The following is a 22,231-nucleotide window of genomic DNA, read 5'->3' on the forward strand; positions in this document are numbered from 1 at the left end:
ACGTAAATGAAAACCAGCCTACTCCGTTAGTGTACTCTCAGGAAGGCAGGAGGGGTTGGCTAGGTGTCAGTCATTGTATGTGCAATCCAGCTGATGCTCAATATGTCAAGCCAGTCCCTTTACAAGATCAGTGGTAGCATAATCATCAACATATCAGGCCTGTGCCTCTAGAGGTCTGAAAGAGGGGATATACAATGAGTGTATGTGTTAGGTATGTGACCCATGGAGCCCAGTGTGGTAACTGTGTGTCAAATACCATATCAGGATTGTGTTACATCCCAATCAAGAGAAAAGGGTGGGGTTTGACTAGGGGCAAGGACCATTACAAGTTTCTGGAAAGCTTTTGGCAGATGGGGCTGGGTTGGATAGAGTTTGACAACAATTCATTACCTTAGAGAAGAGGGCATTTTGCAAAACTATGAAAACAATGCTCTTTTCCTGATCACCTCCCCTTCACAAATCTGACTGCATAAATGTATACATTTATAATCTGTAAATGGATATCTAACCTGTACTCTGCCCATGTAACTAAGTTCCCCACAAGTAACAGTGCCCCGATGCCCTAGGGCTGTTTGTGCGCTAAACAAATGTAAACACTAAATGGTGGGGCTGGTGCAGTGCCAGTTGCATGTCTGGGAATGGCCTTTAAAAAAATGGAAAGTGTCAGGTCTGGATGCTGTGACCCCTGTATCTCTATGAGAGGAAAAAGTGAAAGTCTGTTAGTTGGGATAGTGACTCATGAAACCACAATGTCTGTTCAGGCACCCTGCCATTGTATTGAAAATGTGCATGCATTTGAATGAATTCATAGGTCTTTCTGCCTTTGTCAGTCCTGAATTAATCCGGATTACAGAAATTTTGAGGTCATCAAGGGTATGATTAGCTTATGAAAAATGCTCACCCACTGCACTCTCGTTAGTACATCGCTTCACAATTTGGCGATGGAGTTTCATGTGTTTATGTAGAGGTTGACTAGTTACCCCAACATAGTAGCCATGTCTGGGACATGTCATGCATATAATCAAGTAAACAATATTGCTGCATGCACAAGTAAACCGTCACAAAATTTTGTAATCCTGTCCCATGTGAGGTGTCTTGATTGTTTCTGAAATGTTGATATTTGGGCAGGTTAGGCATCTTTTGTTTCTGCAAGGTACATTTGCTTAATCTGTACTATTTGTGTGTAGCTTGCTTCTGATCATCATTCCCTTCAGATTGGCTGGTTGTCTGTAAGCAAGGAGGGGCATCTCAGGAAAAACTTCTCTCAGACGTTCATCTTGTTGCAGGATGGGTTGGTTTTAACCGCTGAAAGTTTGTCAAAGTGGATGTTGACAAACTGAATGCTGTTGTCACGTGGGTATGTCTGGAAGCCAACAACTATACCAAGTGCTCCATTAACTAAACCTTGCTCCATGTCAAGGTTATGCTTTAGCATTACTCTACAGCTTAAACACAGATAGAGTTTTCTAAGCTATTTAGTTGTGCAGTCGCTTGTTGACACATAGGTACTGTCATACTGTGCACGTCCAGTTTGTCTGCGGAGTAAATTTGCACTATCGGCTGCATTTCTTTTTTCAACATTGTTTCATTGAATTGTGCACAGCTTGTTATAGTTGGCATTAAGGGCATGCATTTTACAATTGTGTGTGCTAATTGTTCCATGAAATCAGTAGCAGATGTGTTGTGCCTGTATAGCTCATGGATGTGTTTGCTATTTAAGATAAACTGTGCTTCCTTAGAAAGCACACCAAACATTATGCTTTTCAAAATGTGAGCATAGGTGAGGTCTGCAGACTGACACATGTTTTCAGTTAGTCTGGATTGGAAATGTTTCCAGAGATTAACATTTCTTTTGCTGCCAATATGTTACCGCACAATTTGTGTCCTAAGGTTTTAAAAATAGGTTCACCTTTCACTGGTGTTAATTGAAGATCTCCAAAAACAATAACTTGTTTTCCTCCAAAGAGTTCTTCATAATTCTTTTTTCAGGACCGCTTGCAATCTGAGGTGAATCAAAGCCAACATTATGTTAGAGACCATGCTCACCTCATCTGTTAGGAGCATTTTCATTTGTTTCAAAACTCAGCGTAGCTCAATATCAGCTTCTGCTGAAAGTTTGCAGTAGTCTTATTTGTTTTAGTGTTCTACTGGAAGCAGTAGCAATTGGTGTAACATAACACCACCTATGTTGTAGACAGCTAAATCTGTGGGGGCAGTTACAACAGCTGAAAACATGTTGTTTGTCAATTGTTTAAGGAACTTGCTGAAGGTTTTTATTAACAATGTTTTGCTTGAACCAGCTTGACCACTTACACTTAGTTTCATGCTGCACACCATGTTCAATGTACTTCTAGGAAAATGCTACATTGCTCATTATTCAGTTGTGATTTCAGTAGAGCAAAGTTTTCTTCAGATTGTTCATACAGACACACAGTGTTTTCAACTTCAGTTTTATCTAATTCTGCCTCATTTACTATGAGTAGCTCTCCAAGTGGTTCTTGGCTTCCTCTAAGAGAATGTTGATCAGTGCTTGAAGTTTTTCTTCTTGATGGCATTCATTGTCCAACATGTTTTTGAATGGTTTAAAGTTTATATCGGTTAGAGTACTTTCACTTGCATTGAGCATCGTCATAGGAGGCACAGGTGTCCAATACATCCTCTTCTTTAATCCATGGTTTAAAAGTTGCAGTAGGGACATGTAGTAAAGTATGTTAAGGAGTTTTTAATGATAGCATCACATGATTAATCAGGCTGCATTTAGACAGTTTAACCATGCTGCCACTTTTAACTATGTATTTACCACTTTTCTCATCTGGTTTAATATTATTTTTTGTACGAGAAGTGTTGGGCTATGTGGTATAGACACATGGTTTCCAAAGCAGTACTCCTATGTGGGTAGTATGTGTCCAATACATTGATTTTCAAAATGTCCAGGCTGTTGGAATCATTTTTGGCTATTGTTTCTATGTCTTGGTACAATTTGAGAACTCTTTTTTTTTTCTGGATGCAGCAGGACCAAGGCTGTGCCGGTTAAACGGTCTGCGGCTTTGTGGCAGCCACATTCTCTATGGGAGAGTATTTTTATGCCAAAGCTGTATAATATTTGTGATAGTGTTTTGTCAGATGATATGTCATCCCAGAGGTCTTTCAGCTCTATTTTCTCAGTTTTAGTTAAGTAGGATGTGACATATCGTGCAACCGTAGTTGAATTGTCTGCAATTTACTGCACAGCTATGTTTGCATTCCATAGGAGGGCAATGATTGCCTTGTAATCATTGATGTACTTTAATGCTTCGGTTCCTTTTATGCAGTATGTTAGTAGGTGGTTTGCCTTTCACACTGTGCCTAACAAAACACATGAAGCGGTTTACTTGTCCTCTTGCTGAAACTGGCCTAAGGAAACCAAAGCGGCATTTGGTGTAGTATTTGACTTTGTTTTTATATTTGTGCCGACAATACTTGCCACACGTGTGTCTTTGAAACTGCAAGATTTGTGCATGTAGGTCACCATGTGTGCTTTCTGAAGGGATTGAAGTGACATATTTCTGAATGAATTGCAAAACAGTGGCATCACTGTACTGACCAAATTTAAGAGCATCTTTAATCCACAAAAGCATGTGGAAGTCTGGTGCTCGTCTGGATTGATATTCATATCTCCAAAAGAAATGTTGCACTTCTCCAAGGGGAGGCATTGTTTTTTAGTACAGATGAAGTGCACCATGTCAATAAAGCGATGATGGAAGTACCTTGACACATTTGCAGGGTCAAGAGAGCAGAGTTCTCCTGGTGTTTTCATGTCTATCCCTGCTTTGTTTTCATTTGCTATGCGTAGGCAATCGTGCAAGTCTTCCCATGCATACTCTGCACAACTTAAAGTGACAAACCATGTGGGTGTTCCAAGTTTGCATAGCATACACCGGACATCTGTGTGATGTCAGAAACAGTATTCTTTCGTACCACGCATGTTTGTCAAGAGATTTGTAATACTTGACTGTAAAACTTCACCTTTCTCTTGTACCTTTCGAAGTAGCTGCATAGCAGACATGTTTAAAAAATTGGAAACTGTTTTCAATGTGTGTGCAACTCTGTAACATAGAGTTGCTAGTTCACTTTCAAAGAGGATGTGGAATATGTATTCAACATTTTGTTTGAATCTGAGATCTTCAGAATATATTCGTAAAGAGCGGTATTCTAATGCTGTATTTGTGTGAATCTTTCATCATACTTTCCAACTTTTCCAGTAGGAAAGGAAAGGCTTGTGCTTCGCCACATTTTTCCCATTAGCTGATTGGAGATCCTTTATGATATGATATGATTGTTTATTTATATAGCGCCTATACACAGAAGTGTTTCAAAGCGCTTCAAGGAGGGAGGGAACATAGGAAATACAGTGCATTCAGTAAAGTCCTTGAGCAATGTAGAATGTGGAAAATAACTACCATAATAGGCCTGATGACATTTCTGATAGTGCAAGTGCCAAAAAGAACAAGTAGGGTAGGAGGGAATGGAGAAGGAGAACAAAGCAAGCAGTAACATTACTATGTCTGTCGACAATTTACGCAGTGCAGGAGGAATACAAGAGGAGGAGGGTTGGGAGGGGGGGCAGGGATAGAGGGGGTGAGGAGGAACAAGACAACTGCTGAGCCAAATTCATCAGATAAATTTAGAAGCAGGGGAGGAGGAATGGAGAACAAAGGGTAAGAGGGGGACCAAGGAACAGATGATAGGAGTAAGTGCAAGGAGGGAAGACCTCGAGGAAGAGTTTAGGTCCCCAGAGGAGGGGGAGATGCAGGCAAGTGAGAGTAGGAAGTAGAGTGGGATGTAGAAGAAGGTGGGTTTGAGGTGCATAGAACAGCGTAGGCACCTCAAGAGCGTGCGTAGGGACAGCGCAGAGCAGGGGTAAGGAGGTCATGAAGGTCCGGAGGCAGGGGCAAGAAGTGGACAGGCAAATGGCTTTGTCAGGCCATAACGGGAACAAGTCTCGACAGAGGCGGGCACGCTTAGGCATTTAAGGAATGGGAAGAGAGAGGGAGGGAGACGACCAGAGGGAGAGGGAATGGGGCAGGGGGCAGGGGGGGAAGAGGGGGAGGGGGAGAGAGGTAGAAGGGTCAGAGCAGGTGTACAAGGCACACGTATGCAGAAGTAGGCATTCAAGGTAAGTTAAAAACAGTGAATGCAACACAGGAACATGCATAGATAATGGATCAAGCATATGCAGTGCGTTTGTTTAGAGGAAGGGTGAAACATGAATGAGGTTCGCGTAATCCCCCAAAGCAATGGACGGCAGATGTGTGGTATACAAAATTAGTGCAAAGACCACTACAAGCAGTATTACAGTGTTAAGTTACAATATTCCACTGCGGTGGAATTAGAGACTGTAGATGATGGCATGCAAAATAAGATGTGCCCAAAACGCGAATGATTGTAGTGGCACTGAGGGTTAGGGTCCACTGACAGGTAGAGAGGTCGCAACAAAAGTCAACTGGTGATGGAGGGCAGTGAAGAGTCACGTTGGTGCTGCAAAGAAGAGTCACGTTGGCTTGCCGCATTTGTCATGTTCCTAGTGCATCATCTATGGTGTCTTTGGAGTTCAGTGGGTGAATTGTATACTGGTCTAAAATATTGGAGGCTGTAGTAGGATCTAAAAGTTCAAATTGGCCAGTTGATGAGGAATCCTGAAGTATTTTGGTGTGTTCTCTCATGTTTTCTTCAATGTTTATTTCTTTGTAGTAGTCATTGTTCTCTTTAAGATATTGCAGGACTTCTCTAACTTTTCTTAAGTCTACAAGTTGCTGCCACATTTTTTGTCTTTTTTATGTACACCATTAACTACAATAATCAAAGATTGATCTATTGACCTCTTTACTCCCAGATCAACCCTCCCAGGTCCAACTTGGGTCCTTCCTTTCATCTATCTTAATCTCTACCTGTGGTGTTCCCCAGGGGTCTAACCTCTCGCCCTGGTTTTTCAACCAATACCTGGCAACTCTCGCCCACTACATTGCCACTTTCTGCTCAAATTTCCAGTGTTACGCTGACGACACTCAACTCATTTTCAGGCTGCCCTCTGTCACCTCCTCTCCCTCTCTCATCTCTGATTGCCTAACTGCCATTCAAGATTGGTGTTCCGCCAATGATCTTTGTCTGAATGCCAGCAAGACAGAAATCCTCCTCATCGGCACACCTTCACCATCCTTTCCCCTCACTCTCTGGCCGGCCTCCCTTGGCCTTCCTCCTACCCCCACCTGCGAGGCTAAGAACCTCTGGGTCATCTGTGACTCCACCCTTTCCTTCTCCGCCCACATCTCTGAGGTCTCTAAAAAGAAAAATTTCTGACTGCACCTCCTCAGAGGTACTCTGCCTTTCCTCTCCTTCCCCCAGAAACTCATGGCATCCCAAGCTCTGGTTCTCTCTAGCTTGGACTGTTGTAACACCCTCCTTCTAAATCTACCTGTCTCTACTCTCCGCCCTCTGCAACTAATCCAGAACAGGACTGCGAGACTTGTCCTTGGCCTCAAGCCCTGGGATCGTATCTCTCCAGCTCTGAAATCTCTCCACTGGCTCCCAGTGGATGCAAGGATTAAATTCATAACCATCTGCATTGTCCACAAGGCTTTCTGGGGCCTGGGTCCTAAATACCTTCAGCCATCTCTCCGCAAATACCTCCCCTCTCGAGCTCTTCTCTCCTCTACCTCCAACTCCCTTAGGGTCAGTCGTTTTTCAAAGAAACAAGCTGGGAGTAGATCTCTGTCTTTGGCTGGGGCCTGCCTCTGGAACAGCCTCCCTGCCACTCTAAAACCTGAGGCGAACCATCTCCGGTTCCAGAATCACATCAACACCTTCCTCATTTCTTCTGCCTTCGCTCCCCCTCTCCCCTGCTGATCTGTTCTCTCTTGGCACTGTGCGCCTGGCCACCCTCTGTCCTTCGGGCCCAGGTACCTGCTCACCCTGCCAGCCTCCCACACTGCCTCCGGGCCACCCCTTGCACTGGGGTCTGTATCTGTACCCATAGATCCCCCCTTTTTCTTCCTGCACTTATCAGACCTACCCTGTCTGCTGCCTTAAACCTATCACTTGCAAATTGCTTGCTGCATTACCACTGTTTTTTGCCTTTATTATTTATGTATTGTTATTTATCTGTTTCTCCTCTGCCTCGCACTTTCCACTTCTCCCTCCTTCCATGCACTTTTCCCCTCCCCCTCTCCCATGCAATTGCGCATTCTCAGTTTCACTGGGCCTAGTAAGATCGTTGTTTTGTTCTCCCCTGTTCCCCTCCCTTGCCTTGTCGCGCTCTGAAACACTTGTGTACAAGCGCGAGGGAAATAAAATAGGAAATCAACCAATCAATATTGGCCGTTGCACTTTCTTCAAGATCTAATGGAAAATGAACTAATTTGCCACAAATGCCTTTCAGTAATTCATAAGGAGGCAACTTGACTGTTTTCGGTTGAAGGGGTATTATCACTCGAAAAGGGTGCCCTGTTTCGATTACAATTCTCTCATACAAATTAAGTTGTTGGAGTGGTTTTGGCAGTGGGCATATTTCCAAGTTATTAGTGATAGCATGTGAAGGCATTTGGTTATTGACAAGTTTTCCAGTGCTTTATGTGCATTACACGGAAGGCGGTAAACCAAGGTGCTATTAGCACCTTGGTCCATGCCGGTAAATTACCGGCACCGCCTTGGAGGAAAGGGGAATTACCACCCTATTCCAAGGTTGGCGGGGCGGTAATTCCCCCTTCCACCATTGCCCTTCCCCATTCCCATTTCTGCCCCATAGGGCATAATGGGAATGGGGAAGGTGCTAATTACGGTACCGCAAATTTGCGGTGCCGTAATTAGCACCAAGGTCCCTTTGCGGGTTGGTTTTTAACGCCTGCAAAAAGCAGGCGTTAAAATACCAACCCACAAAGGGACCTCTTAGTAAGGCGGTAAGGGTTAAGGGTCACCGGTACCATTACAGGTGACCGTTAACCCTTACCGCTTTCCGTGTAATGAGGCCCATAGTATTGAGGGGTTAGTATTTTTGTATTTCTTTCCTGATTTAAGATACAGAGCTAATTGGAACCATTGGGATTCCTCATTGTCTTCCATTTTATGTATACAGGTTTGGTGATCTTTGTATAAAAAGTTCGGCGACAACACACACATACTTGGTTTGGTACTTCAGCAGATGTGCTTTTAAACTTTGCTATTTCTTTTTTTGTCCGTGTGTAATAGAAGGTTGACATCTGCAAGTTTGTCTCTACTCTCTTCTAAAGGTGCTGGATTTTGTAAATGCTCTTCACTTCTAAAATATTTGTTTTGGATGTCGTCTATTTCTTCCAGCAGTTCTTTGGCTTTACCATGTAAGAGATTTAAATGCTCCAGTGCTAAAGAATGACTTTTTGTATAGTTCAGTCCCTGAATGAGATTTCGTACAGTAGAATAGTGTGTTGCTAACAATTTGATGTGGTGGAAGGTGCTTTTGCAAGCAGGCCTGGAAATGCAGGCTAATGAATGTCTTCATAGTCCTGTGTATTTGCGCACTGGACAGGAGTCCATGGTTTGCAATATTTTAATTTCTAATTTGTCTTTGGCTTTAACATACTGATTGAGGAACTGCCGCAAATATTTGAAGGATTGTTTTCGTATGTTACACATTGAGGTGCATGGCCATTTCTAGACAGGACGGATTTGTTTGGTGGAATGGAAAGTTGATTGTAAGTTTATTGAGGATATTCTTGCAATCAGCGTTTCTTCTGCCATAATGGTACTGTCTACCTTTTCATACGCTCTCTCACTGCTATGTATGTCAATTGGGTTTGTTTGCTCTTGTTTGTATGCCTCTACATTGAAATATGGCTCTGTGCTGGTAGTGTGAATCCACTCACCTGCACAGACATTTGCAAAGGCATCTATGTTGATATTGTGTATGTTGAAATGTACTTTTTGTAGTTTATTAATTGATTTTGTTAGTGAGTTCATTCTGTCTAAAGAGCTTCCAGGATCAGTTTTCTGTAGTAAGTTTTAAGGGTGGAGCATGATTGCTCCTCTGTTTTTATAAGTTTCTGAAGGATTCCATAGCGGAACGTTTTTTATAAAATACATTTTTTGGAATGCTTACTTGTGGCTATGTTATTGTTGGTAGATGTAGTGTTAGCACTACTAGAAGATACATTCTTTTTAATGCACTTAGTTTTATTTTCATATTTTGGAAGAGAAGACACACTTTTTTTCCTGCTACCTGGTGCCTTTTTGCCAGTGAGTATACAGCTTTTTTTTTTTTTACTTTGTGTACAAAGTCTGCTAGAGGTGAATGGCTATTTTGCATGGTTTGAGTTTTATCTGCTCTATTTCTGCTTTGTTTTCTACGGAGTTGTTTTTTGGAAACATTGTCTTGTGTTTGTTGGAGAAAAATGAAAGTGTGGGTTTGGAAGTTGTACAATGTATTTGTGTGTACTGTGCATGAGTGTCTGAGTATGATGGTAGGTATACATAGGGGAGTATGAGTTTGCAAAGGGCTGTTAACTTTGGTTGAGAGGGTTCTTGTCTGTTAGTGAAGAAAACCACCTGGCCTAGATATGTCAGTGAACAAAAAAGAGGGATCCAGATATGTGATGGCATCAATGGTACTAGTCTTAGCAGTGCACTGTGGCGGCACACTTTATGGTTGCTTAGCTTACCATAACTGGCAAATTTCTGGGGTTTTTTCGGTTTTACTTGTAACCATAATATGGATAGGTTTTTATTAGTGCAACTTAACCATAATGTCCCTTTAACAAAGTTTTTTTCATTGAATTTGATAGTTTTTTATTAGCGCAACTTAACCATAACGTCCCTTTATACAAAGTTTGTTCACTATTATATATATATATATATATATATATATATATATATATATATATATATATATATATATATATATGTTATGCTCCTGCTATTTACCCTGTCATAGCTTCTCAATAGCACAGGGGCAACAGGAAAATGAGGAAGATATGATAAAAGGTCAGCACAAATTAGTGTATCAAAATATTGCTTTTTAAGAATGTATTCTAAAGTCCCCAGATTCAGACAAAATGTCAAATACATTTTCCACCTCCTCTTAGAAAGTGAACCAGCAACTATATCCCTTAAAGACTCCTTAAACCTCAATTTTGCAGAGGAAAGGACAGATACAGTGACTTTGGTGGTTGTTGATCTAAATGTCCATATTGAACTTCTGGGAGCATATGATGGTATCTGGGAGGATTAGAACATGGCCTGGGACATTCCGGATATAGTGGCCACCCCCCCTTCCAGGATGTATACACCAACAAGCAATTGAATCTTCTTGTATAATTTTTTAACCAAAATCTAAGAGCATGTAATGAGCGTGTTCAAAAAAGACAAGCTGACTAAAAAAACATTTATCAGCCACAATGGGTCATCACTCATAGATTACATTTTAATTTCAGCTGCAGATTGGGCAAGGGTCGACGACTTCGAAGTGCCGGCCAGAACAGAACTCTTGTATGTAAGTGGTGAAGCTGGTTCTGGTAAAACATTCTTAATTAAAATAAACTGCAAATTTATACAAGACTTAACAAACAACATTTCAGCGGTTGTAATGGTGACAAAGAATTAGTGGCTGGCATTGGAGATTGGTTGATTTTACTCACAATCTATCTGCTAGTTACAGAACAGGAGTAGTCAAGTGGCAGTACTGATGGGAATTCATCAATCTGTTCTCATTGGCAAAAACCATCCTCCCCTGTGACCAATCATTATTACAGATTCCGTTTTTTTAGAAAATAGATATTTTGACTGTCTGTTAAATTAAAAAGCTAAGGGTATGTATAGGGCATACAACACACGCTCAAAACATGGTGCACTGATTCAATCTTGATTAATGATTTGATGACTTCCACTAATATTGCAATATATTTGAAGAAAATCAAGGGTAATTCCAGAGTTAATGGTCCCAATAAAAAAGGAAATGATGTGGCAGATCAACGTTCCAAAGCTGAATCATGGGTATATCACGGGATTTCATTGGTATGAGAGATCATGTGATAGACTAGATCACAGTCATGTACTGATATTGAACCCTCTGTAGCACAGTGGGTTAAACCAGATGCAGATGTAATCACTGCTCATAAAGAGATACACGTTTTGGAAAATATTATGGATACTTGCAAGACCCATTCAACTTTCCCTTACTGAATAGAATTATCATGGGAAGGAACATTTGTGAGAGTTGATGACATTTCAAAATATGTTTCTATTTCAAGATGGAATTCTGGTTAGTAAACCCTAATCTGGGCATGACCAATGGATAGGTGCTTCTTCTTAAGCATAATATTAAATGAACCTCATGATCTGGCAATAGCCGGCCATAGCGGATTTAAAAAAAAAAAACGCTAGAGATCCTATGTGACATTGCTCATTGGCCACACATGGGTCAAAATAGGAATACCTTTTATAAGGGCTGTTTAACATGTTCACAATTATAGCCAAACTCTTCTACGCACTGGGCTACATACCCTACACCAAAGAGGAATGGCATTAATTTGGTCAAATCTACAGATCTATTATTGTATCAGGGTGGTAATCAGTTTTGCCAGAGGAAATAAGTACATGCTGACCCTGCCATGCCGATTTACCAATTGGATTGAATGAGTCCTAGCCCCTAATTGTAAGTCAGAGATGATGGGCACTTTGATGATCTATGATATCTTTTCTAATTCCAGCATTCCACAAAGAGGTTTGTGGTTCAGACAAGGCCTATATAGAGCTTTAAATTACCTCTGGTTCTGATAGCACTGAGATCTACTTCTTCTTCCACACGCTTGATATGCTCATTTAAACTTGTGACTGGTAGACAGATAGTGGTGCCACAACATCTTTTTACTGCATACCTGAACATACATATATTATTGCCTCTACTAGCCAAAACTCAGAAGGCCGAGGAGTCCAAGAACAGCCACATCCAAATAAACCTGCACATTCTCCCTCTAAGGTCCAAACATCTAGTGGGGTTAAGTCTTATGAGGGTGGGAGTAAGAGTAATGGTTATCCTGCCGCAAAGCAGGCTGCCCATGGATCCAGTTCAATTCCTCGAATTCCTGTCACCTGTTGGGACTGTGGGGCCTTGGACCACAAAAAGGGTGACCCCAAGTATAAAGGTAAGGCACTTGGTGTCCATGCTGTCAGCCTCATCAATCCTTCCTATGTACCTGAGGTGGAGTCCACTGTCCTCCCCTCCTCTGCAGGAATCACCCGTGGTGCTCCTCTAGAAATGTCCTTAGTGTCGCTAGGGGCCCGGGACCAGTACTCAGAAATACTGGCTACTATCCACAGAACATTAGAATAGTTTTGAGAAGTGTCCTTATAAATGGCCAGCCTTCCACTGGTTTGAGAGATGCTGGGGCTAGCCTGACAGTGGTGGACAGGACCCTGCTCAGGCCAGAGGACTATGTAGGTGCTCCTCTGAGAACCACTAGGTTAGCTGGCAGGCCTCCCAAATTATTGCCTGTAGCCCTAGTCATCATTCAGATTGATGAAAAGACAGACAAACTTCCTGTCCTGGTTCAGGACAATGTACCTGCCAACATTATGTTGGGAATGACTTGGTAGAGATGAGGTTAATTTCAGATAGGTTACCCCTGACTGCTGCTGCAGTTACTATGTCACAGGTCACACAGGGTCTAACTGGCAGTCAGTTATCCAAGACAAAGGGGAGACCCACGTCTAAGAGTAAGGGTAAGAATAAGAGCTCTGTGAAGGGGGTTCCTTCTCTTCCTGCAGTTTCTACAGCACCCACTGTGGTCCCAGCTCCTGAAGGACTAGGCCCAGTGGTGACCCTTGACTTAACTCCTGAGGGTGAGGAGCCAGAGGACCCTCCTCAGGGAGAGGTATTCACCCCAGCGGATCATCTAGACCTTGAAAGGGGGTACAACTCTCTTAAGGGTCTAAGAAAACTGGCCTAGGCCCAGGCACAAGGTGAAGTGCCCAGGACCTATAAAATGCTTTGGGAGGGTGAGCTCCATGACAGTGAGCCCACTCAGCCTGAACCTGGTGCAGTCAAGAGTTTGGTTGTTTCCCAGGTATACAGGCCCTTCCTGTTGCAGTTGTATATTGTATAATTGGTTATTTATAACACGCTTAATACCCAGAGGTTTCTAAGCATGGACCCAGGGATCGAACCTGTGTTGCTCTGCATCGGCTTGCTTTCAAGGCGAGCGCGTTGTCCCTGAGCTATCCTCTTGGAACCAAGAAGACTAAGCAGAGGCTCTCAGCCTACTTTTTTTTGGCCCAGAAGGGGAGTAGAGGTCAAATCCCACTGAAAGACCTGTCCCACTTGTCAGTTGTCTAGCAAGACTGGAAGCAGTATCATTTCCCCACTGCAGCCTTTGCCAGTGGTTGGCACACCTTTTGAGAGGGTGGGCATCAACATTGTTGGTCCCCCTGACCCTTACATATCAGGTGGACGCATGTTCATTCTGGTACTGGTAGATTATGCCACCATGTACCCTGAGGCTAAACCCCTTCGGACCATAACAGCACATGAGGTTGCCATGGCTCTCTTGGGCATTTAATACCAGAGTTGGATTTCCTAAAGAGGTGATCTCTGTCAGAGAAACCAGCTTCATGTCTAGTTACATGCAAGCTATGTGGAAGGAATGTGGTGTAACCTATACATCCTTGACCTCCTACCATCATCAGACCAATGGTCTAGCTGAGAGATTTAACACAACTCTCCATGTTGGGTGCTTTGGAAGAGCCCCTAAGGTGGAAATGGGATCTCCTCCTACCATGCCTGCTATTCGCTCATAGAGAAGTGCCTCAAGAGGGTGTAGTTTTCAGCTCCTTTTCACTCTTCTTTAGACCTTCAGTAAAGGGGACTTAGAATGAGGATGACAAAGATAATGGGCCATGCAACAGCAAATCTTAAGGCAAGCCAAGAATTTAACAAGTACTGGCATGACCTTAAGGTCTCACAATTGGATTAGACACCTGGCCATGAGATCCTTGTGATTGAGCCTACCAACCTTGAGCTTTGGCAGATAAGTGGACTGGACTCTTCAGGATAATCTCCAAGATGGGGAAAGGTAACTGTCTGGTAGACATGGGTGTTCCTGGTATACAATGTACCCATGAAACATCACAAGATGTAATAACTTTCTAGTTGTTGCAATCAAGGCAGGGGAGAATGGGTTCACTACCAACATCTACCGCAAACAAACTGATCACAACAATTTACTGCATAGACTTAGCTTCAACCAAATAAGTCTCATTAAAAGTCTGCCTTACAGCCAAATGCTGCGAGTAAAACGAATTGTGAGTAATCCAGAAGACTACACTCATGAGATAAGCAAAATGGGGAGAAAATGCATTGCTCATGGATATAAGACACAAGAGGTTTAGGAAGCCACCACTAAGGCTATTAGGATACAACGTAACAATTTACTCTCACAGACTAAAGAGAAAACAAGCACATCTCCACTAGTGTATGTATCCAAATTTTCTATTCAAAGCAACAGGATCAAATCAATCATCAAAAGAAGTTGGAGGGCACTTGCCTTCAACCTTAGGGTTGAACATCTCTTCAAAGAACCACTCGTGTTTGCATACCAAAGAATTAAGAATCTCAGAGACCAACTAGTTACCACCAAACTACCATCATAGATGCAGAGCATGACATGCATTGGCACATTTCCATGCCTATACTGCACTAATCCCGCCAATCATTTCACCATATGCAAACTACTGATGCATCGACTACAGGTCCTGCCTCCATCCCAGCCTCTCTGCACCTGCAGAGAGAATGGGACCTGAGGCACCGATGACTACATCACCCTCCCCTGTGCTTGAAGTCATGACGTCCACGTCTCCAGGGCAACATAACAAATGACAAACTAGCTGGTGTCCGCACGAGAGGTTCCTTCTCCTGCGATGTGCGCGTAATCTAAACTAGGTGAGTATAACCTACCATTGGATGACAATAACACACTGCGTTGGCCTATTATTTACAGACTAGTTTTACATAAAGACTTAATTGTTTATAGATTCGGAATCTTGCAGAACTCACCAGAGGACCGCATTTAACATAGCCCAGATACACAGAGTTATCAATTAAGGCATTTTGACCATTACCTTCTTCTAACGATCACCTTCATGCCTGTCATTCATCCCATCACTAATATTTCCCCCTTTTCTTCCCCTCTCTCTTATTGCAATTACCTATATTGTGGTATGTATATCTATTTGTATTGTATGATATGATATGATATGATATGGCATTTATAATGTGCCTATACACAAGTGTTTCAATGTGCGAAGATGTACCTATCCATATGTCATACATATCATGCATGTTATTTTGTACATGTGCACACATTTTGTAAATTTACGTGCCGTTATCAAAACAAGCACAGCCCTGAAGATGGAATCCTTTTCCGAAATGCATTAGCTAATGAGCTAACCATCTCCCTGCTAAAGCATTGCATGTTTTGCACCACAATCACACCCTATTTGACACACCACAAGGTCTAGCCTACACATTTCAGACTCTGTCCCTTCCCTGCTGCGTTCAACAATCCACTCACACCACATCCATTACAGCTCCATCTACCCTGAGGACCCTTATGAATAACCTGCCCATTATCTTTTCTCCCATGAAAACAGAGAATCCCTACTACCACATGGGTAATGGTTCTGACCTGCACTCATCAAAACAAACATTTTCTGAATCTCCCTCATTCGCTAACAGAGGGACAGACCCTGTTGCCCATCTTTGTTTACAGAGTCACAACTAGTGGGGCCAACATCATTGGCAGAAGAGAGCTTTACAAGACTCCTTACATGTCCTTACCTTATCTACCTGGCCTAACACCACCTTCCCTTACATCTACAATCTCCAAAGGAACTGTTTGAGGTGACCTCAGAATGGTGATCAAGAAGAAACCATTAAGGAAGAATGTATTAGAACTATTTTATATACTAAGTAGGAATGTTTAAATGGAAGGATGGGGAGAAAGTAGGATGTTCAGTAAAATCGATGTTTGCTTTCTTACCCTGTTTCACAGTAACTATTAGATAGTCTTGCAGATGCGTGACATTATAACTAAGTCCATCAACAATGTACAGTCCAGAAGTTGCCAGAATGGAAGACGATAAAGACAAAGACCAACCAAAGATATTAATGACAGACTACATTGGTATTTAGACTACATTGGTATTTAAATAATAGAGAATTGAAAAGTGACATCATTTAAATATCCAGATTTCTTTTGGATGAGAAGCTAAATTGGTGCCCAGATGATAGCGCAGGGGCAATGCAATGACAACCCAGAGCAGCAAACTTTCAATTCCAGACCCGCCCTTAGAGACTGGTCTCCGGATTAAGTATGTTACAAAAGATGAATTAATTTTTAATTTACTAAAAAATTATAATATTGAACATACAGATAATATGTGATAAAAAAGGTGAGGATACTCAGACGTCCCAACTTTGAAATTAGTGAAAGGGAATATGATACCAACAATCATGTTTGGCAGTAAAAGTATAATTACAATTAAAATGTTCTATGTTTCAACGATATTGTATTTGAACGGTATACTGGTCCAGAACTGATGGTATTCCAAGAAATGGAAATTGAATATGTGACAAAATCAGGGGTGAAAGCACTGATGAGAAGTGTAGTTTGGGACTATAGGACAAACAGGAGCAAGGAACAAAGGAGCATGCCACGGCTTGCAATGTAATCGATTGACTCTGTTTCTTGCTCTATTTACTATGCAGCACAAAAGAGGATACAATCAGCCGGTAAAAAGTAGCTTATTTTTCAAGAATACATTATATAGTATAGGACATGTGGTCTGTGTCCCAACAACCAAATAGAAACCCCAAAGTATGTATATACTATTTGACGAAATAAGGTTTTATATATTTTGAAGATTTGTCAGAAATTAGACAAACATAATTAGTTAGGGTAATATCTGAATGTTTGATGACAGCAAAAGATAAACATGTGATGTTTGCTATTTTGTATAGATGAACAATGATTAATGTCTAATCGTACATGATCAAATATTAAACGGTATGACTTATGACACATGCATGTTTGTATGCCTTGTTTTGTAGTCTTAAACGTTCATTTAATTTGTTCAGACTAAGTAACACTTATATTTTAAACAATATATGTGTGTGTGTATATATATATATGTTTAGTTTATAAGTGCTCAAGCTGTCAATTGTAAGCTGTTGTTCAGTTGTTCCTGGATGTCAATCTCACATAACTTTGCATTCTGGATGTTGCAGTCTTAAAATGTATGATTAAAAAAGGGTAGCAAGCGCTCCTCTCCAGAAAGAACATGGCATGATAACCTGTTCTGAACATGGCGTAATAACCTGTTCTGAGATGCGAGTTTGCAGCACACACATTTTGCTCACTGTACCTTTCACAGATGGGGAGTCCAGCACCGAAATGCTATGGCAATTCCTTTCTGAACAAGAGTACCAAGAGCAACCCCATACACGTGTTTCAGCCTACAGTGAGCAAAAATCGTGTGCTGCAAACTCTCATCTCAGAACAAGTTATCATGCCATGTTCTTTCTGGAGAGGAGCGCCTGCTACCTTTTTTGAAATATTTGAAAGGAACTTGGGGTTGGTCACCCTGAGTTACCTGGGGGCAACCAGACGTGGACTCCCTGCTCACGGTGCTCAGAGAGACAAAGCTTCACCCCACTGATGAGGCCCAACAAGGCTGAAACACGTGTATGGGGTTGCTTTTGGTATTCTTGTTCAGAGAGGAATTGCCATAGCATTTCGGTGCTGGACTGCCCATGTGGGCAGGACAAAGACTGATATGCAAATGGATATTTCCCATCTGTGAAAGGTACAGTGAGCAAAAAGCGTGTGCTGCAAACTCTCATCTCGGAACAGGTTATCATGCCATGTTCCTTCTGGAGAGGAGCGCCTGCTACCTTTTTTGAAATATTTAAAATGTATGATGGGAACATAACACACATTCAAAATGATAGGAGGATTACCTGTACCTGGAGGATACCACAGAGGCAACAAGCTGGTCATGGAAACAAGACCACACAGAGCAACAGAGGTTTGAATCCCAGATCATTTCTTACAAACCAAATTCAGGTATGGTATGAGGGCGTGTTTTGAAATTAAAAAAAAAAAAAAACAACAGCACTAGGACAAACTTTGTCCTGGTCCAAAAATGCATTGAAAGAGTATTTCTTTCTTCAGTAGGGCAATTTTTGATCCAGTGCTTGTACTATGAAAAATGGCACTTGTCACAGTGAAAATGTTTTACGAGTATGTCCCCATTTTTTCATTTTTTTGCACTAGGCTACAGAGCAACTTTGCACTCGCAAAGTTGTTGTCGTCTGTGCACTAAAAATTTGATAAATGACTGAAAATCACTTCAACAAAGAGTTACACAAAACTTGACTCCAAAATCAACGATTTTTCTTTTGGGAGAATGCATATTTTCTTTATTCAAATCTCACTTCAAGCCAAACCCATTCTTCGTTACTTGTTTCTTCATTTTGTCATCAATAGCCTAAGAATTGTAGTCCACACCCACACCTTCATGGTAGCAGTTAGCTTGTTCACCTTTGTTATCTTTTTATAAAGATTGCCACTGTTCCTAAATTTGTGGTAGCTCCAAAATGATGAACTGTAAGATTCAATGTAAACAATTGAGTATATCAGAAAATGAAAAAAAGAAAGCCATCGTCGCCCGATTGCACGTGTGTGCAAAGGTAGTCCTGTTTCCAAAACCACTCAAAACACGTCTACTAGCTAGAGAAAATAGAATCGTTAACAGACACATTATAAATAACTCATTACAATTACAATTTGCAGCGGTTCGTGTTGTGCATTTTCTGATGTTTCAGCTGTGTTGCACCTACATTTTATCACATGGATTATGTTATGTGTATACACACCTGACGTAGCAGTGCTTTAAAGGACCAGGATCGCAATCTCATTGTCAGATTTTCTCCAGCTTTTCCAATTGTGTATCCCTGACAAAGAATGATTTTATCATTAATCTTTAGAGTGTATTTTGCTACTTTCAAAACATGTTTGATTTGATTAACCTGGTTCAATTCTACCCAAAACGTAATACACATAATGGAACAGTTTTGAACTCAAAATAATTGTAAACATTGCAGCTCATTTAAATATCAGATCAGTAGAACAGATTGGCCCTGTAGCACACACAATTTCTAATTCCCACAAATATGTATCACATGTCGGGGTAAGTGCTTAGTTTGTAAACAAATATCCGCACCCTCCATTGTTGGTGTCCATGCTGTGTACTCTCCCACTATCAAGAGGTCAGAAAGGGTTTGTGTTTTCTTTAGGACTGTTTTGCAACATGCTCATCCTTCATAAAAAAAACATGACAAATGAAACAAAATGGTGCAAATAAAACGCATTTTGGCTCAGTTATTTTTATTGGGATATTTATTGAACTGGACCTAGCTTCGGGAAGCCATGGAGCACTTTACAATCATAGGGGGAAGTGATGGTGAGGGAAGTAGAGAAACAATGGATCAGGGAGCTCATGACGGGAAGGAGTGGGTGGTTAGTTTGGCAGCAAGGGATTGATTATTGATTATTATGTAGGATGTGGAATGGTGGGTGTGTGGACTAGGTGTTAGGGACAAGACGTTCCTTGAAGAGGAGGGTCGCAAGCTCCATTTGCAGAAGCAAGGGTGGAAGTCTGATGGTGATGGGGAGGAGGTTTCAGAGTATTTGGGCGTACACAGAGTACTCCTGTCTTCTGGTTCTTTCCTTCCTACACCAACCAAGTTCTAATCTGCATTTGTCCTTACTTCTGGTGGATCATAGCCCTCTGAAGATGCTAGGTTCTCAGTGAGGTTGCTTGTGGACATCATGGTGACAGTGTTGTAGATGATGTATCCTGGTTTGATGATACATTTGCTAGCAGGGCACAGGTGCACACTATACTTTTGGCATGTAGTTGGTTGAGACGGAGGTCTGGTTAGGGTAGCACCCTTACTGACAGAGAATGACTTGCATCATTTAATATTTGATGCAAATCAAAAAATGTAAGGGCGTATAAACCCTTACCAGGTGGCCATCCTGCAAACTCACCCGATTATGGTATGAAATGGTGAATAATGTAAATATCTGTTTAAGAACATAATCATATGGCAGCACTACCATGAAAAAGTTGTGAGTTTCTTAGTAAATAAGCAAAGCATCAGGTACATGGTTGGAATGTCTAGGCATAGCACACACATTAACAGGGATCGACAATAAGACTGGATAAGAAGGAGCTAAGCGCAGCTCCTAGGTATCAACCACTAAACAGTGACCAGGAACTACCATTGGGGAATGAGGAGCTAGTACACAGAGTTCAGTGAATCTAACTTTGAATACAAAGGAAAGATGTGATTTGTGTCCATTATTTATGACTCCTCATGCTTTAAATGTTGCACACGTGTTTGAATCTTTATTTAAAGATTATCCCAAATTTGTTAAATTCACATATGTTTGTTTATCATCAGTTGGCCTCGTGAGGTAAAAGTAGCTCCTGGTTGCAGTTGGTGTCAAGCTAACCATGCACTTCTAGGCCATAATCCGAGTGCTAAATAGCTCCCAGATCACCGCAATTTCTAACTGTGCATTAAGGAATGTAAAATAATGGGGCAAATAAATGAAGCCCATGGAAAGTCAAATGACAAATTCAGGGAGAGAAGAATAAATGATCCAAGGTGAAAGACATAGAATGCCAGTGCCACCTCTCCTGCTGCTAGAGTGAGGGTACTAGGATAAGACAGAACAAGAAAATGAAAGCGTGCCAGCAGCTGATGTGAGAGACTTCAAGGACTAGGTCAAAAATAAGAACTTTAAGTTTATCCAAACAGGCAATGGACTACATAAAGACATGCAGAAGACAGGTTTGTTACAGATTGCTAGTTGGACAATAAGAGTAGATTGGATATGTTACAAATTCAGGAAGTACTGGTAACAATGCAAGAAGAGCATTGGACTGGGATGGGTCCAGGCTTGTTGAGGACATAAAGAAAAAAAATATGTAGGCAAAAATCAGAAAAGAACATTGTAGATAGGAATGGCAGTTGCTGATGCCAGACTGATGGTTAGTAACACACTCTTCAGAAAGAGAATGAGAGACAGTCAATTAAGTCTTACATTCCTTTTAATGCATCATCCTTCTCTCTCTCACACCTGCTTCCTGAAACCCAGATCTCTCCCTCTGACTCTGCAACCCTTGTTGCCCGTCATGACCTTATCTACACTGTCACTCGCTCTCCCCGCCCCAGTGGTAGGGGCGTTAGTGTTAGTGTATGACTGTTTTCATCCTCCAATCTTCTGCATCAAATACACTTACTCCACAATCACTGCTCACCAAGGCATACATATGATCTCTCTTTAACAGCCACATCTCCTAAATAAATGACCTTCCCCAATCATCACCTCATTGTCACTGGTGACTTCAACCTCCCCTCTCTTTCTGATTCTCTATCCACGGACTTTAACTCACTTTTATTTAACCACCCACTCTCTTCTGTCCAGTATCTTCCCACCAATTCAAATGGAAAAACCTGTTACCCTTTTCTCATCTCTTTGCAACTCTCCTCCTTTAATATCTGTACTGCGCCTTCTCCCTCTGATGACTATTGTCTTTGCTTCAATCTCCGCTCCTGCTTTTTCCTCACTCTGTCCATCTGCTACAACTATTACTAAAAGCAGGTTTCCCTCCTCCAAACCTCCTGACTACCTCTCTGATCTACACCACTTTCTCTTCTTCTAAGCTGAACTCACCTTTTCATTCCCTGAAGAAGCCTTTACTAACTTTAACAATGATTTGCATGCTCCCTTCCTTTCCAACTATCCTTTTACTACTCTCACTCCTAAATCCTCCCCTCCATCGCTCTTGTTTACACCCTTCAGCTGCACCCTGAAAACAACAATGCAGTAAAAGCTTTGTTCTTGGCAAAGGTCAAGACACTCCTCTGATCTCCAAATCTATCTCACTGCTCTTCATAACTATTCCTCTACTCTTGACTGTCCCCACAAAGCCTGAGGAGATTCTTCCCCTACATCTCAAGGCTAAACCTTTCTGTGCCCCAAATGACAAAATGCCCCTGAACATTGTGCAGCACATAGTTCCCCGTGTTGCTCCACATTTTCTCTTCCCTCTTTACCTCTTCTCTTGACAATGCCCCTTTTCCCTCATCGCATAGGAC

The 22,231-nt window shown here is 41.7% G+C and overlaps 1 protein-coding gene across 1 annotated transcript in view; it reads right to left on the reverse strand.

The window, feature by feature from the left end:
* The window catches only part of LOC138568836 (ATP-dependent translocase ABCB1-like), a 615,126-nt gene that overhangs the window by 233,810 nt on the left and 359,085 nt on the right, over positions 1-22,231 (reverse strand). Inside the window, exon 13 of the mRNA XM_069646608.1 lies at positions 18,935-19,012. Coding sequence (XP_069502709.1) covers positions 18,935-19,012 — 78 coding nt within the window. The remainder of the gene's footprint in view (positions 1-18,934; positions 19,013-22,231) is intronic.

Source organism: Ambystoma mexicanum, chromosome 2q (genome assembly GCF_040938575.1).
Source record: "Ambystoma mexicanum isolate Mex_15411 chromosome 2q, UKY_AmexF1_1, whole genome shotgun sequence".
NCBI lineage: Eukaryota > Metazoa > Chordata > Amphibia > Caudata > Ambystomatidae > Ambystoma > Ambystoma mexicanum.